Here is a 17807-nt window from a genome sequence, read left to right on the forward strand (position 1 = left end):
CTAGGGCCCTCTGCCCATTCTGACTTTCTAAGGCAGGACTTGGTCCAGTGGGCACAGTCTCAGATGCAGCTTTTTTCAGTGGCAGACCTTTGCCCCATCTCTTATGCACAGGTTGTGTACACTTCAGAACACACACCTGTTTTCCTTGCTTGCTTCTAGCTCTTTCCTGTTCCCCTCACTCAAAAACATTGATTTTATTTCGCTTCCTCTTTCTTTAACACATATTTTCAGCCTTTAAGTGTCCATCTTTGTTTCTCTCCTTTTATTGATCGATCGTTCATCCACTCCATAAATGTTTATTCAGCAAGCACTGTGGGCCCGGAGCTGTTCCTGGTGCTGAGATAGAGATGTGAGCGGGGCAGACACACCACGAGGTTGTCTGCCTACCCTCTTGCCCTTCCAGCCACCATCCCTCCAGTGATGCCTCCATGGTCTCTGCTCTTTTTAGCTGTGTTATCTTTGCAAATTAGTTATTGCCTGCTGTTTCCTCTCCATGTAAACATATAATATACCCTGAAATTGCTGTCTTTTGGACCTCAATATTGACATCTTCCTTAAAGAGGAGGTGCCTCTCGTGACTGCTCACCCTGGGCTTCGCCTCGCACATCTCAGCAATTCCAGCTCTTTCTTGCGCCATTTCTGGGCTGAGCCCATGTTGCCTCCTCCTGCCCCTTCCTTTGAGCTCATAGAACATTAGGGGAACATAGGAAGCTATAAGCTCAGCAGGGTGTCAGCCTTTGGCCTGGCATTCAGAGCACGTTTCAACTTTGGTTTGTTGTACCGACCTCACAGAAAGATCTGACCGCTGTTTCTTTAGAATGCACTTCTGAAAACAAGGATTCACCTGCTACAGCTAAGGTGTGGAAATGATAAGGGCTAGCATCTACTGTTTGAGATCCCACAATCTGGTACTGCGTCCTACACGACCCCCAGAGAATGCAGTTGAATTCAGGTGCCTGGTGTACTCTACACATAGTTTTCCCAAGTCTATCTTCCAGTAGGGTTGCAGTATTTCCTGTGTGAAGAATTTTAAGTAAGGAATCTGAAGATCTGAGATTGATTGATTGATTGATTGATTGATGTATATTTTTTTATTGGATTTCAATTTGCCAACATCTAGTGTAACAGCGAGTGCTCATCCCATCAAGTGCTCCCTTCAGTGCCCGTCACCCAGTCACCCCATCCCCCCGCCCACCTCCCCTTCCACTACCCCTTGTTCGTTTCCCAGTTAGGAGTCTGATGTTCGATTACCCTCTCTGATATTTCCCACTCATTTTTTCTCCTTCCTCTATAATCCCTATCACTGTTTTTTATGTTCACCATATGAATAAAACTGTATAACGAAGATCCGAGTTTTAAATTGAGCTTTGTCCCTTCATGAATGATGGAGGCCACTTAGCTTCTCGTCATGAAATAGTAATAGTTCTCCTTCCAGCCTGCTAACACAGGGCTGCTGTGAGAAGCAAGCAGGCTGATGGCGGGGAAAGCACTTGAGGTATTTGGCACATTATGCAACATTAGGGGTCATCTTCATTGCTCCCATCTATTGAATGGTTACCATGTGGCAGGGACTTTTTTCCAGGTTTCAGTGGGTTGACTAATTTTCACAAAAACCTTTATGAGGCATGGATACTGTCGTCATCCCCGGTTGACGGATGAGGTGACTGCGTCAGTAGGTCTGTTGCATAGCCAATGCCAAGAGAGGGTTAGCCATTTGAGAGACTGGCTGGGGGGAGGAGGGGAACGGTGCCCTCGGCCCACTAGACGTGTCTGACACCCGTGGAAGGAGCGGGAACAAGGGGGATGGGGCAGGAGGAGGAGGCTTGGCCGGCCAGTCAAAGGGAAATCCAAGTCATGGTCAGGCCCCAGAACAGCCCTGCATCCCACCTCAGGACTGCTCACGCATAGGCGCAGGGCAGTGGCTGGAGCCTATGGTCAGGTATGGCCCTCCAAGCTTGAGCCCTGCCATCACAGAGGCCCAGGGCTAAGGGAACTCACCCCAGGTCACACTGCCAGTTGTGAGGTGATGGCAGGTTTCACCCTGTGGGCAGCGTCCAGGACCCTCACCCCAAGCCATGGCCCCTGGTGACCACAGCTATCCCTGGGAGATTGTTGCCTTCAGATGGGAGACGTGTGGTCAAACTAAGGCAGGCTTTTATTTTATTTTATTTTGGGAGATTTTACTTATTCATGAGAGACACAGAGAGAGAGGCAGAGACACAGGCAGAGGGAGAAGAGGGTCCCTGTAGGGAGCCCAATGCAGGACTCGATCCCAGGACCCCGGGATCACAGCCTGACCTAAAGGCAGACACTCAACCACTGAGCCACCCAGGCACTCTTAAGGCAGGCTTTTGAAAGCCACACCACAGACCGGTTCCTGTTCCTAAAAACCATCTCAAAAAATGAATATTTTCGAAATGTCCTTGTCTTGCCATAACTCCTCTGCAAACTCACCTGAGCCTTTCCTGAGGTGGCATCCCTGTGAGGGCTGCTGAGCAGTGCAGTTTGGAGAGCCTCCTTTGTCAGCAGCGCCCTCCCTGCTTTCTCACACACAAGCTCTATGAATGGTCTTCCAGGTTCAGAATTTCAGGACTTTTCTGTGATTTTCTTAGTTTTCTGAATTCTGATAGTGAGGTCGTTGTCTTTGAAACTAGAGTATTTTGTGGTTTGACTTCTTTTCTTTTTTAATCACGTACAGTTTCCCTGATCATTCAAAAGCCCATTCTCTGACCCCTCCTGTGATCCTCTCCCCAGAAGTGCAAAGAGCAGGATCACATGCAGCATCTTGGTTCTTCAGAGCTCTCATTGTTTATGCTCCATCAGTGCATGTTTTAAAAACATCTCCTTATTTTTAAGCATTTCCTTGGTTCCTGTAACTGAGGATTTTTCACCCCAGTGAGCAAATGCCCAAAATATCAATTCAAGGAGCTCTAGCAGAGGAGAGGTAGTCAACAAACACTTGGGAGAAGGTTCAGCCCCTTGATCAAGGCAAATTGAAAGAGTTCTGAATTACCACCTCACAAATCCATAAAATTAATGCAGAAATCATTAAAACTGATGGAACTATTGGCCTGAGGGTTGTGAGAAAATGTCCTTAGAGACCCTGTGCAAATGGTATGATCTTCTGTAGATCAGTGTGGCGCTATATAGGGAGAATCCTAAGATCGTATTGTTTAACCCTGGACCCCAATTTTGGGGACTTTGTCCAAGGAAAGAAAAAAGTGAAAGACATATATGTATCATATACCTAAACACTGTAAGTTGTCCAAATCAGCAGTTTTTGAGGCCCATCCAGACCATCATGGTGAAATAGCATATTACGACCGAAGTAAATGTATCCCCAGATTATAGCCTTGACATTGGAAGGAGGAACACGGGCAGTCTGAACAGGACGATGAGGTCCTTTTCCCACACATCCACATTATCTCCCTGAGGGTCACTGCGACAGTACGAAAGCCCCCTGGAAAGCACTGGTTGTGACTAGATCTCAAAGTGAGAGCAGGAGCCCTGTTTGGAGATCAAGAGTATCTCCTTTGAAAGAATAGTTTCATTTCTTGCTTCCATGGGGAGAGTTGGAGTTTGTCTTGCTGAGGAGGGGCCGCTCTGCCCTGTGGCTCTGGGAGTGGGTGATTAACACTTGTCTCTGTTTCCCGCAGCATCTCAGTATGAATTCGCTCCGGTGAAATCCTTTTTCTGCAGGATCCGGTAAGTTTGGGGGCTTATGGGGGACCAGGAATGGGTGGGCTATACTCTGATTTTATTTGGCCCTTTATAGATTCTTTTGTATTCATCTAGTGCTGGGTTCTTGCCACAAGCAATTTGTATTTGGATTGAGGGGAAGAAATGCAGATTTCACTCACAAAATGACTAGATAATAATGCAGTCAGGAGAAAGAAAGATCATTCTTAGCCTGGCAGCGCTCGCACTCTCTCAGTCTTTTGTGCTCTCTCTCTCTCTCTCTCTCTCTAAAAGAACCTCTGGATGATGTGAAGTACACTTTCAAATGCCTACTGTTTAGGGAAGCTTTGTTTGCTTTTTGCCCTTTGGTCACATTTAATTTTTGAAATTTTGCTTTATTTTTTTACTTTTTTTTTAAAGCAAGCTCTGTGCCAAATGTGAACTGGTGACCCAGAGATCAAGAGTCATATGCTCCAACTGAGCCAGCCAGGCGCCCCTAACTTTAAAAAATTTTTAATAACTGTAAAGAAATTTAGATAGATGTGTTTCAGAGAAGGATTTAAAAGGTCAAGATGTAGTGAACTGGGAGAAAACAGACCAAAATTGTAATAATAGTTGATTTCTGGTAGGATTTATTAGTGATTTTTTTTCTCTCCTGAATTTATTGTGATGCGTTCACGTTACTTTTGCAATAAGAAAATGTGGTTCAGTGACATCACGATTGCCAGCATGAGTACTAAAGTTATTAACTGCTCCAGATGTGGAAAACTAAAGACAAAACTCCTTGTAATGAATCAGTCAGCACTCCGTGGGGTTAGGGGTTCTTGAGCTAACAGCATTCCAGTGCTCAGGGAGGGAACTCTGGGGAGAGGGGTCCAGGGCAGGAGGGAGGGCTGTGTTCGTGTTCATTCAGTCCTTCACAGAGGAGTTGTTACAAAGATCTTAGAACAGTGCTTGCCACCTACTAAGCGCTGTTTGTGTTTGTTTTGCTAGTAAATATATTTGTGTGTCTTCTCTGAGCCAGGCAGGATTACAGGTGTAAAGTTCTTGCCTCATGGGCCTTACATTCTGTGTGTGTGTGGGGAAACTGCTGATAATAAACAGGTACCTATGTATATGTGAGCTGACAGAAAGTTCTGTGTGGAACAGTGAAGGAGAGGTAGGGAATTCTGGGCAAGGGAGAGATTACTAGTATATTCAGGGTGGTTAAGGAATGTTCTCTGATAAGAAGCCTGATTGCAGCCTGAGCCTGAAGGAGGTGAGGGAGCGAGCCATACCTCTATCTGAGGGAAGAGTGTTTCAGGCAAGTGCAAAGGCCCCGGGGGAGAGGATGCTTGGCCTGTGGGGGAGTAACAAGGAAGCTAATGTGGCTGGAGCAGAGGATGGAAGGAAACGAAGAAACAGGGACCAGAACATGGGAAGCTTTGACATCTGAAGGAAATGTTTTGTTCAGGTTAATCATTTATTTGAAAACTTTACTTTTGGAATTTGCAAAATGTGGAAGTAGAGGAGATGGTACAGTGACCTGGTATGTACTTACCATCCAGCTTTAATAACTTGAGCCCGTGACCAGTCTCGTGTCATCTCTGCCACTGCCTGCTCCTCAGCCCCTGCCTGTTATTCTGCAGCAGATCTCAGACTGTGGAGCATTTCCCCCATAAGCATTTCAGAACGTGAGCTAAAAGAGAAGGTTCTTGTTAATCTTCATGATGCTCAAACTGTCCCGTCTGTGACCAGCTGGAGCCGCTTCGGTTAGCTCCAGTGCAATGAGAGGGTACTCCTGTGGTCGGTGACAGCTTCCTTTGCTTCAGACAGTAACCCAGGCTCAACCTGGACACTTCCTACCCCATACATGAGCCAGTCATTTCTCCGAGGATCCCCCATTCTTTGTGGGGAAACACGGCCTTAACCGTATGGTGACTGGCTCTGGATGGTAGTGGGGAGGTGTTGCTGGGCTTATCCTGGCCTCTGGGACTGCTCAGTGGACAAAAACAGAGCAGCCTTATTTTTTAGAAAGATGAGAACTGACATAAAAGGACCACATTGGACACTGTGCAAGGATGAGAAGATGGGGAAGGTCTGAGAGAGAGAGAGAGAGGCTGTCACACCTGTCACACCAGGAGGTGGTAGCAGGAGGACATGGGAATATCTTGGGAATTCTGGATATTTCTATATGGCAGAGCTATTGGGATTCATTAATGGACTGGTTTCAGGTGTGAAACAGGATTAGTCAGGGGTGACATGAGGGTCTCTGGCTCCAGTTGACCTTTACTGGAGCAGAGGACACTGAGAGAGCTGCTTCCTGGAGTGCGGAGGGAAGGCACAGTGCCTGGTTTTAGACCAGTTGGACTGCCTTACGGTGTTGGAAATCGAACTTGTGGTGCATAGGTATGGAGTTTAGGGAGAAGGTGGGGCAGCAGCAAGTACTGGGTCTTCAGCACATACGGGACAGGATGAGCCTGGGAGACAGTATAGCTGACACGCACCTGGTCAGGGTCAGGGTCGGGGTCAGATTCAGGCCCTCAGCTGTGGAAGCAGGGTTGTGGTGGAGAGTGGAGGTGCAGGTGGAGGCCCCAGAGTCTGTGGAGAGGCGAGGAAGCCAGGCGGGGGTGGGAGCACAAGTGCATGTGGACGCAGATGTGGACGTGGATGCAGAGCTTCCAGGCAGCTGAGGACCACCTGGCATCACTTTAAGCAGTGGTGGGAGAGGCGAGATGTGACTGGTAGAAACGGGGGAGCATGAATTCAGTTGTGGGCATGCTGACACAAAGGGGACCATGGTGTATCCAAGGAGAAGTGCCCTCTGGGCAGCTGGGGCTGTTAAACTGGGTAGAAGCCTGGGAGAGGCCCCACAGCTGGGGCTAGGGCTTGGCGAGCAGGTTCCAGCTCTGCCTTTCTGCTCAGCAGGCACGCAAGGCGAGCTTCACCACACCTGGGGCCCTGTGCCCATCCGGGTTGTGTCTGAAGCTGTGAGGTGCAGTCAGTCCCTTGAGGGAGGGTAGGTAGGGCTGGTGGAGAGCTGGCTTTGGGGAGTATGATCACAGGGAACCCTATTTCTGTCACAGGGTACTTAATTTAGACGCAGGAGGTAAGACTGGGAAGTTATGGTTTCGAAGTCAAAAGAAAAGTTGTAGGACAGCTGGTTCTATCTTCAACTCAGTAAACTGGTTCTCCGTAAAACCTCTCTTCCATTGAATAATCAATGAGTATAATTACGCTTGGGTATTGAAAATATACACTAACATTTCTTTTTAATATAAACACATTTGAACATTTTCAATTTGGCCACATCTGTCTCGGAAATCACCAAGAAGGCATTTCTCCTGGCCTAGTTTCACGTGGGCTCACTGACCCATCATTTCCCTGCTTTTCAGGGGAGGCAAAGATGCAGAGCAAGAGAAGCGTTACTACCCATTCAGGATTATCCCCTATTTGATACACGTACACAGAGCTGCGCAGCCAGAACCTGAGCCCTGCTGTCTCACCCTGGTGGAGAAGATTCATTCTGGTTATGAAGGTAACTCAGGAGCATCTGCTTTTAGGTCACATGTAACCTGACAGTACCTTAGGGAGAAACATGTGAAAGCTTGCTTACTACAGCCACAGAACCAGGAAAGAATGCTCAGGGCTTCACGTTGGCCCTGAGCTCTTGGGCTTTGAGAGCTGATCTTCCCTAAAGTCTCTGTGTACTGACCCTGAACTTCTCAGTGGTTGTCTCCCTCAAGGTTGGCACAGCCTAAGGGTCTAAGCATAGACTTGGCCACCGATACATGGTCCTCTAATCTTTTCTGTACTGGTGACTATCCCGGGGCCTTCTGCTTCTGCCTTGTGTGAAATAAGAGCGTGAAACTTGGGGGCGACTGTGGGGAGGCTCAGTTGGTTAGGCACCTGACTCTTGGTTTCAGCTCAGATCATGATCTCACCAGTTGTGGGATTGAGCCCTGTGTTGGGCTCCATGCCCAGTGGAGAGTCTGCTTAAGATACTCCCTCTCTTCCTCCCCCCACAACATACTCTCTCTCAAGTAAATAAATAAATCTTTAAAAAAAAAAAAAGAGCATGAAAATTGTAATTTCACAAGAACAAGCTTATATTTTTTAGGTGTTCTAAAAGCCCTTGAATGAAAACTGTAGTTTATGTCCTCTGATGGCAGAGCTACATTTCTAAACTCATATGTTAATACAGGAGCAGCTTCCATTTATTATTTGGTTTTTTGTTTTGTTTTAAAGATTTTATTTATTCATGAGAGACACATACACAGAGAGAGAGGCAGAGACACAGGCAGAGGGAGAAGCAGGCTCCATGCAGGGAGCCTAATGCGGGACTTGATCCCGGGTCTCCAGGATCAGGCCCTGGGCTGAAGGCGGTGCTAAACCACTGAGCCACCTGGGCTGCCCTCCACTTACTATTTGAAATTAAAGTCAGTTCTGCTGTAATCTGACATATGCTTTCCTAAAAATTATTGTCCTGTGCACACACACACACACACACACACACACACACACACACAAAATCACAGAGCTTAAGAAAAAAATGGGTTTAGGGGCACAACACTCAAAAACTTAACCACACATTGAAAATAATACAGGGATCTAATAAAAATAGTAACACAGCTTTACACACGTTAAATGGTTAAGAAAGACACAAATGGCACAGTAAACACAGTGCCTCGCCTTGGAAAAGGCCCATGGTGGCTTGTAGACTTGGGTGTTGGCAGGGTCACAGCTCCTGAGCTACTGTGGTGCCAGAAGTCAAATGTGGATGGGCATGTCTTGTAATATATGTCTTGCAACATGGGGTGCACAGAGGTGTAGATGTTTGAGGTGTGTGCATGTGCTTGTATATTCTTGGGTGACTCCATTCACCTCTCGTTTCTTGCGGATGAAATTGTGCATGATTTCAAATCACTACATTTTCAAAGTGAACAACAGTAGAACTGACCATATCGGGTTTTCTTACACAGACTTAAAATATCCATATCACACACCAAATAAATGTACTTAGTTATACACAGTCACCAAATATGACCAGACTTGGGCTAGTCCTGACCTTTAATTTCCTCCAGCTTTGACTGCTGCATTGTGTTGAGTAAGCTTTCCGTGTATACAGACTCTACTTAAAATTAACTTTAATAGGCATTGCATTTTGACCCAATCAGAACGTAGTAAGTAATGACAGGTATTATAATTTCACCACAGCTTTGGCTTCTTGAAGGCCAGGCCCCTAAATGAGATCTCTACCATTTTGTATAGAGATATTGTTCCCTTTTTAATGTAAGTGTTCAGTAAAGTAGGTGAGTAATTAGATATTTGCCTTTAGGTGAGTCTTTCTGTTTTTCCTAGTTCCTCGAATCCCGGTGGATAAAAGAATTTTTACCACAACACACACCCCTGGGTGTGTCTTTCTTGAAATAGATGAAAGGTAAGCACTTCCTAAGCCTAAAAGAAATTTTGTTTCTGAGTACAGGTAGATATGTGAGAACATTTACATCATGTTTACATACTTCTACATTATGAAGTAGATATCTGTGCATTTACCCATTTGATGTTAGCTTGAAGTTTATGTTTTAAGTATCTTGTATGTTATATGATTTACAAGTTATATATGATTTCACAGTAGTAAGTCAGTAATTAGTGTTCTGTGTTACACAAGAGGACAGTGTACCTGGCCACTGGTATGTGATTGTACTCAGAAGGAGACCAAAACTCCAACCTTGGCCTCCAGCTTCAGATTTTTTTTTTTTTTTTTGGTAAAGCTAAGTTTATTTAATTTAAAACATTATCAGTGATTTTGAACTTATGTTTTTTCTACTTTTTTGTTGGTCTTGAAGTGGTCTTCCTTAAAAAATTGTGATAGGAGATGGTAGTCGTTGCTTATTGTTGTTTTTTAATAATTTTATTTGGAAAAATAAATGTTATCCCCTGATGAGTACCCTCTGCTACTCATGCCCCCCATTTATTTTTACATTTTACTTATTTGTGACATCTGAAAATCTGGGGAATCAGTGCACCATGGCACATATAAATATAAGGCAACAAAGTCCAAACAGCTGACACAGTTATGATAGCTGTTAATTTTTATTTTTACAAAATCCTAACATCTGAAAATAGATTTATTTAATAATAGATATCTCCAAACTAAACAGTAATTGGTGATATACTTTGTATCATGTAGTTTGTATAAAGTAAGAATATTTAGCAGCAGATAATAGCCTACTGGTAATGGCTTAAATTTCTTGCATTAGAAAATGTTTGTGAATTTGTGCACACAGAAAACATTAATGGAGTCCGTTCTTTCTAAATCATTCTGAAAGCTCTGCATTCACGGCTCTCCCATGAAGCTTCACCCTGCATGTGTCTCTGTGTTCCCTTTGTCTATTTGTTACTACCTTCTGGGAGATGCTGTCTCTGGGCAGTTTTAATGGTGCTGTATAAATTTGTAGCCTGCTTTATTTACTTAACACCATAAGCATTCTTCTACATTATGATGTGATCTTTTTAAACTATTTAAATGTAGGGGGACATTAGAGACCCCTAAGGAACTTGCTAAACATATAGATTCCTGGTCTTACCCTAGAAACTCTGATTGAGTTAGCCTGTGGTAAGCCAATGAATCATTTTCTAGCAAGTTCCGTAGGCAGCTTTGATGCACTATGTCTAATGCCCAGCATTTCTTAGATTCTGGAGCCATTTCCCCATGGCATGGGCTCTGAGGTAGTTTGCTCCTTGTATAAAATGCTGGAATGACATCTTTTGCATACCTTCTTTTTTTATATTTAGAATTAAGTTTAAAGTGTACAAGTACAGAAATTACTTGCTGCATGTAATGTGCTGTCTGTGCTCTGTCTGTACCCCAGAGCAGTGCCTCTGCTGGGTTACCTGCCTCAGGATCTGATGGGAAGGTCTGTCTTAACATATCTGCATCCAGAAGATCGTTCTCTCATGCTCACTGTACACCAAAAAGGTAAGGATCTGCATCTTTATAGTCAGAGGTTTTTGTGTAGCCACTCATCTGCTCTTTTTCATTTCTTGTTAGACCTTTCCATAAGTTCTAATCACTCAACCTTTAACAGGTGAGCCCTGTGTTGAAGGTGCTAAAAACAATTTTTTTCTCTTCTGGCATTCTGAAAAACCTATAAATGCCTAGAAAAAAGACATCTGCAATAAATAGCTGCATTAAATAAATTCTAATCTCGGGGATCGCTGGGTGGCTCAGCAGTTTAGCGCCTGCCTTTGGCCCAGGGCATGATCCTGGAGTCCTGGGATCGAGTCCCACATCAGGCTCCTGGCATGGAGCCTGCTTCTCCCTCCTCCTGTGTCTCTGCCTCTCCCTCTCTCTCTCTCTCTCTCTCTCTCTCTCTATGTCTATCATGAATAAATAAATAATCTTAAAAAAATAAAATAAAATAAATTCTAATCTCGTATTATCTTATATAGTCTTGAAGTATGCAGGCCACCCTCCCTTTGAACACTCACCCATTCGATTTTGTACTCAAAATGGAGATTACGTCATCTTGGACTCCAGCTGGTCCAGCTTTGTGAATCCATGGAGCCGAAAGGTGTCTTTCATCATTGGTCGCCATAAAGTTCGAATGTAAGTCAGTCAACGTCCATGTTTTTAGAAGACTATTTTTACCAAATAGTATTCTTCCACCCACTGACTCCGTTTGAATCATTTGACACACAAATTAACCACAGATAATTTTTTTTTAAATGCTTTTTGAAGACAGTTTGGCAGTATGTGTCAAGAACCTTGGAAGATTTCTGTCTCTGACCCCATGATTTCCTTATAGAAAGAAACAGTCTAAAGAAATATGCCTAAATACAGGCATATTTAGAACGAGCTTTAGAAAGCAAAGATGTATTTTGTACCATTTTTTAATCATAACGGTGGACTTAGAGTAGCTAGCTTATATCAGTCGTTAAGTAAGTTCTAGACTATTTGACATGTTATGTTACTGATCAAAAAGAAATTTGAAAATTTCTGAAATTTACTGAAAAATGGAAAGATTAAAAAAGCAGCATACAAAATTATTTATACCGTGAATATAAATATGTTCAAATGACACACAAACATTGTGAAGTAGGAAAAAGAAGAGGAAACGAAATAAAATATAAATTCTGGCTATGGGTATGGTTAATGGATGAAGGTTTTTTTTATCTTTTCTGAATTTTAAAGTTCTCTTTAGCGACCATGTAAAACTTTTTATATCAAAAAAAATCTTTTTATATCAGCTTCTTCTGTCAAATTCCATGTATTTGCGTCTATTCTATCATATCTTTATTTTTAAAAATTAGATGCTTTGGTTTTTATATTCCTGCCAACACACCGACTCAAGCCTGTTTGATTACTGCTACCTGTCCATGTAACAGAACCTTGTGAAATGGATCTAGAACAACTTGTGCTGCCACTCTTGTAGCCTAAAATACTCCCAGTCTCTTGACTTTTTGGGTTAAATTTAAAATTGACCTGTAGGTTTCTCACCTGGGCCATAGGGAACCTGGTGATGTCTATTTTGTTTTGTTTTGTTTTTTTTATAATGGAAATTATACCTAACTCTTTAGGATCATGCTGAGTTTGAGAAATAACACCTTTTGTGTTTTATTGTAAAGCTTTGTGCACATGAGCATAAAATGGAGAACAGTAGGTCTTACCGGTAAGACTTATTTTTGTCATGCCTTGATACTATAACAGAGGATACCTAACCATGGTAAGAAATGGTTCCAAGGTCTTCCTAGGTCTTTGTGTTCTGGGATTTGGCCTCTCAAAAGAACAGGTCTGGAACTATAATGTAAGAAATGGGCTCCTTTTTTTTTTTTTTTTAATTTTATTTATTTATGATAGTTACACAGAGAGAGAGAGAGAGAGAGGCAGAGACACAGGCAGAGGGAGAAGCAGGCTCCATGCACCGGGAGCCCGACATGGGATTCGATCCCAGGTCTCCAGGATCGCGCCCTGGGCCAAAGACAGGCGCTAAACCGCTGCGCCACCCAGGGATCCCAAGAAATGGGCTCCTTAACTCAAGAGACCAATTTGTGCTAGAAAACTAATGTAATAATTAAGAAATATGACTGCCAAGTAAATATAAGTTATACGTATTGGTCAGAAAGGACCTTTTCCCCCCAGTAGGGAAATCTGTGGGGAAGTGAAAATAAAATCAGAGCCTAGACTCTGGTCCTTTCATGAATACCTACTTAGACTTGACCAGCTAGGTGACCTTGGGAAGTTTTCAACTCTGGTGAAGGAGATATAACTTGATAGAGCTCTTGGAACAGTGTCTGGCACATCATGTGGGTTTAGGAAATGTTATTCTTGCTATATGTTATAAAAGCATTATGGTTCCTGTCACATAGAGGATCCTAAATGAATGTCATTTCTTTTGTGATATTTTCTGTTGGCACATCTGCCTCTGTGTTCAGATAGTAGTTTTGGAACGCTCTAGTGTTAACAGGACTGCAGATTGTAACAGCCACATTTTCACCAATAGTTGGGTTGCTGAAGTGATTAAGTACATTAAACATTTAATATTTGGTGGATCTAGGGTCTTAAAATTCCTACGATAGGTTGCTCAGTTAATGTTAAATTTTGAGACCAGTAGTTGTTGAAGGTATCTTGGTAGCTATGGTTGTCACTTATTTTAGATTTCTACAAACACAGTGCTGACACAGACGTCAGAAGATTACAGCTTCAGATGATCCAAAGAAGGCTCTTAACATCTCATTTGTTTCTTAGTTTTTTTCCTGCTTCCATGGATGAGATTTTAAGCTTCATGTTTTCTACTTGGAGCCCCAAGAGTTGCTTTGTATAAATACAGATTTAGTGTTTGAACATTCTGTTTAAAAATCTCTTTAGACTTTATTGTAAATTAATTTTGAATTGCTTGACTCCATCTTTTACTTGATACTTTGTAGGAGTCCACTGAATGCGGATGTATTTGCTACCAGAATAAAAAAGATGAACAGTAATGACAAAGACGTAACAGAATTACAAGAACAAATTCACAAACTTCTCTTACAGGTAAAGTGAGATTTTAAAAAGCAAGCACAAAATATCCATAATTGTGTTTTATGTTAACTTTCGATCTTCATAAAGCCACCTCCCAAAAATACAATGCGAGGAGAGAGAAATCTGTATCCTCTGAGTTCCAGGGAGTTCTGTCTTCCTGTTTTTGTTTTTAGATTCAGTTTTATTAATCTTGCTTTCCTTTTCCTGAGTGAACGCACAGAACATTCTTGTAAGATCCCACTCTAGGAGGGCAGGGAGCTGGTTCTGAACGAGAGCATCCTCCTCGTGTTCCAAACCCTGCCCAGGCGCCCAGTATTTTAAAGGTGGGGGCAGAGGGATGGCAGCTCTCGGTGTCCGGTTATTACCGGGCAAACGTGGCCGAAACCCTCTGTGGGAACAAATGCCAGAAACGATTCCTTGATCCCGCTGGTGAGCGGGTGCAGGCCAGAGCGTTTGTGGAGGGTCCCGCAGGGAACAGCCCGGCGGCTCCCATCTCCCCCACAGCCGCGGCAGGCCCACGGTCGCGGTCGCGGCCACCGCACGCACGCACAGGCTGTGTATCTGACTTCTCGTCCCTCCCAAACTCCTCATAGCGTGCTGGAGCCCCCGTGTGGCTCTCCCAGCACCGGCTGTTCTGGAAGCGCCCGCCCCGGCCTGGGTTCCTGAGAAGGGAGGGCAGGGCCCTGCCGGCGGCCAAGCGGAGGCGAGGCGTGTGCCTCAGGATCTCGCGGAGGTTCGCGTCCACGCCGGGCGACCGCGCGGGGGGCCCTGAGGTGGAGGTGGACGCCGAGCCTCTCCTCTGGGGCCGCGTCCACAGACTCTACAGCGGGGCCTCCTCCTTCCTTCAGCCGGTTCATGCCAGCGCCTCCAGCGGCTTCGGGAGCCTGGGCAGCAGCGACTCGCAGGAGCCACGCGCCAGCCTCGCGTCCTCCAGGGAGTCCGGCGGGCCTCACGGCGAGGCCGCACGCAGGGCGCCGGTACGTGGCCGACGGCGTGTGCGTGGGCCGGCGTGCGCTTGCGTGTGGGCGTGCGCGTGCGTGCAGGCTCCTTCCCCTCCGCCGCGTGGTGCACCTCGGCAGGCAGGCACGTGGTCCTCCTTGCACGTTCGGGGACCCTATTGATTGACAGGCGACCTAATGCATTTTGGTTGGAGACCGTGCCTGTGAAATGAGAGGTCTGGGTTCGCGGCGCGCTCTCCTAATTAGCGGCTAACGAACGCTTGTCCTAACGCAGCATTTGTGCTTAACCTTGTCGCAGCGCCTTCAGTCTTCAGAGAACCGGAAGTTAAATGTGTTTTATCTTAAATATGTTGATTTCGTCTATTGTTTACCTATCTTTTAATTAATCTTACAGTTTTGAAACGTATCCTATCACTTTTTTCCCTAAGACGGCCTTGCAGCAGGTCTGTGCCAGCGTAAACAAGATGAAGAAACTGGGTCAGCAGCTCCACATTGAGTCAGTGGCCAGGTCACCAGATAAACACGTGATGGGGACACACCCAGCGCGGCCTGGTGGTAAGTCAGCAGGGCAGCCCCCAACCTCCTCCCCTGGTTCTGCCTCTTCCCCGTTGCTGCCACCTTTCACATTTACCAGCTCAGATGATGACAGTAATAATGCTAATGGTAGCAGCAAATACTGCGCTGGAAGCCAAATGATATTAGGGTATAATTTCTGTACATTTCCATCGAGGAATTAATGTTTTCGATAATACCAACAGATGTATAGATTCTCCCATACGAGGCATTTGTCAATCAAAAGAGTTGATTTTAGAATGAATGTCATAATCCTTCCTGTCACTTAAAACAAATGAAAAATATGTATATCCTAAATTGAATGAAAAACTGGGGACTTTCTTTTTGATACGTGTTTACTTTTCTCAAATAGGAGGTAAGGAAGAGCATTCCATAGGAATTGGATCACTTAGGACAATTGACATTATTTAGACAAGTCAATCTACTGGACTTAAATAGCAGAGGAAAGGTCTATAATGTAGAGATGAAATTATATTAACTTTTTGGTTTAGCTACCTTTCCTTCATTTGTTTTTCTGAATGTTAATATGACTTTGGAAGTCTTTCCAGGTTTGGTACCCTAGATGTTATTAATGGTTTCTGTCATTGTCAAATGTGGGTGTTTTACACAGCAGGGGTGAAAGTTCTTCTCTAAGGTCAATAAAAAAAATTTTTTTTAAATAGCTACACTTTTCAGGGCTTGCCATGATTTATAAAACAAAAATATCTATGTACTACTCCTACAGGTGATATCACAGGCTAGGCTCCCCTCCTGATAGAGCACATCCTGTCCTTCCTTGAGTTTTTCTTGTCTCCTTAGTAGGAGATTTAACATTCTGTGTGTTTCTTTTGTGATAGAAGGGCACAAGATAGAAACAACACCTTTTTTTTTTGTCCCTTGAAGCCATCAGATTACTTCATTGCAAAATAATTTGAGTATCTTCCTTATTGTGTATCTTATCCCATATCCTAGCATTGGAACTTCTATAGGAAGATATGAAGCCTAAAATTTCTAAATGTCTTTTTTTTTTTTTTAATTGTCTGGTCCACTTTGTGCTGCTCACTGCTGCTTGGGCCTAGGACCTCATGTTAGGGCCATGATTTTATATCTTGATCTCTGTATTTCTTGCCAGAGTACAAATTCTTTCTCACGTTCTGCTTTGTTCCATTTTTTATCATCTGCCATTGGTCTGGACTGCCATCAGTACCATGGTTCAGAGGCTGTATTTTAAAGCAGACATCAATATTCTATCATTCACCATTTTATAAAATTCAACCTGTAACTAATTCTGTATATTTATGATGGTAGTCTGGAAATTAACATTATCCTACTAAGATATGTGCTCTATTTGACTCTCAAACACATAGGATGTGACTTTTGGGAAAGGGAAAATCTGCTGCCATTTTGATATTGCTTGCGGGGACATAATGTAACTTGGGCATCCAGATTTTATTAACATCTTAAGACCTACAAGTTTAAAGAGCTAGTAGAAAATCTTTATTACTTTCTAATCAAAGAAAACTAGTATGCAACTTAAAGATAGAAATGTTATAGTGTAAATATTAGAAATAGCACCAATCAAAAGCAAAATACTAATCACTATATACATGGTTTATATACAGGGTACCAGAGCCAACAGGAGCATAAGGTTTTAAGTTTATATTTTTACCTTTCTTACGAGGGCAGGTTAGGCCTTGAAATAGAGTAAGAAGGAAAATTTTAGGAATGAATATGGAAAGGCAAGGAGTAACAAAGATACAAAGCCTCTTCATCAGCTACAAATACCGGTGCCAGCTGCCAGAAGCAGTTGGGAACTTAGAGAAAATCGACTGTTCCACTCCTGGGGTGGCAGCACCTGAGGGAGAAACGTTGATCCATGAACTGAACTTATTTAGGGTGAGTGTGCTTTGGTTTGTGTTCAGGGAGAAGTAGAAGGAGCATCATTCCAAACTGACAAGGAAGAAAGCCACGTGGCAGTGAATTCATGAGCTTTCTTGGACCTATCAGAGCACTGCAGTTATAGGGCAGCCAGCAGGTTTAAAATACAAGGGGGATACATGCTTGCAGGGAGACGTGAGAGCAAGCCCTGGATACTGGTGCCTGACTGATGGAATCAGTACTTGCAAGAGGCAGGCCTCTGAGGCACAGTGCAGAGGGAAGACTAGAGGCTACAAGTGGAGCAAATATTGAAAAAAAAAAAAAAAAAGGAAAGCTCTCTAGCACACCAGCCACCATGTAAGCACAAAGTGTCACTAGAGGAATTTGAAAGCTGTGATACATTGAGTGAAGCCATAGCAACAACTAACCTGAGACCTGGCCAATAAATTAGTTATGTTAACTCGAACACAGCCCCAGCAGAAGGAAAAACATGCCCAGTCTCCACTGTCTTATACAAGGTGTTCTGTTTCCAACAAATTAAGAAACATACAAAAGGGGGGGAAAAAACCCTCCCAAAAGACAAAGCTGTCATCTGAACAAGAGTCAGGGGACGCCTGGTGGCTCCGCAGTTGAGCATCTGCGTATGGCTCAAGGCGTTAGTTATCCCGGGGAGGGGGTCCGGGGATTGAGTCCCGCATCAGGCTCCCTGTAGGGAGCCTGCTTGTCCCTCTACCTAT

The 17807-nt window shown here is 43.9% G+C and overlaps 1 protein-coding gene across 12 annotated transcripts in view; it reads left to right on the forward strand.

Annotated features, from left to right (window-relative positions):
- The window catches only part of PER3 (period circadian regulator 3), a 54973-nt gene that overhangs the window by 5668 nt on the left and 31498 nt on the right, over positions 1–17807 (forward strand). For all 12 annotated transcript variants that reach the window (XM_072731189.1, XM_072731191.1, XM_072731194.1 and 9 more), the window contains 8 exons: positions 3657–3705; positions 7053–7195; positions 9019–9097; positions 10533–10639; positions 11113–11269; positions 13588–13693; positions 14530–14658; positions 15069–15195. In XM_072731189.1, the coding sequence (XP_072587290.1) occupies positions 3657–3705; positions 7053–7195; positions 9019–9097; positions 10533–10639; positions 11113–11269; positions 13588–13693; positions 14530–14658; positions 15069–15195 (897 nt within the window). The remainder of the gene's footprint in view (positions 1–3656; positions 3706–7052; positions 7196–9018; positions 9098–10532; positions 10640–11112; positions 11270–13587; positions 13694–14529; positions 14659–15068; positions 15196–17807) is intronic.

The sequence above is a fragment of the Vulpes vulpes genome, chromosome 12 (genome assembly GCF_048418805.1).
Source record: "Vulpes vulpes isolate BD-2025 chromosome 12, VulVul3, whole genome shotgun sequence".
Lineage (NCBI taxonomy): Eukaryota > Metazoa > Chordata > Mammalia > Carnivora > Canidae > Vulpes > Vulpes vulpes.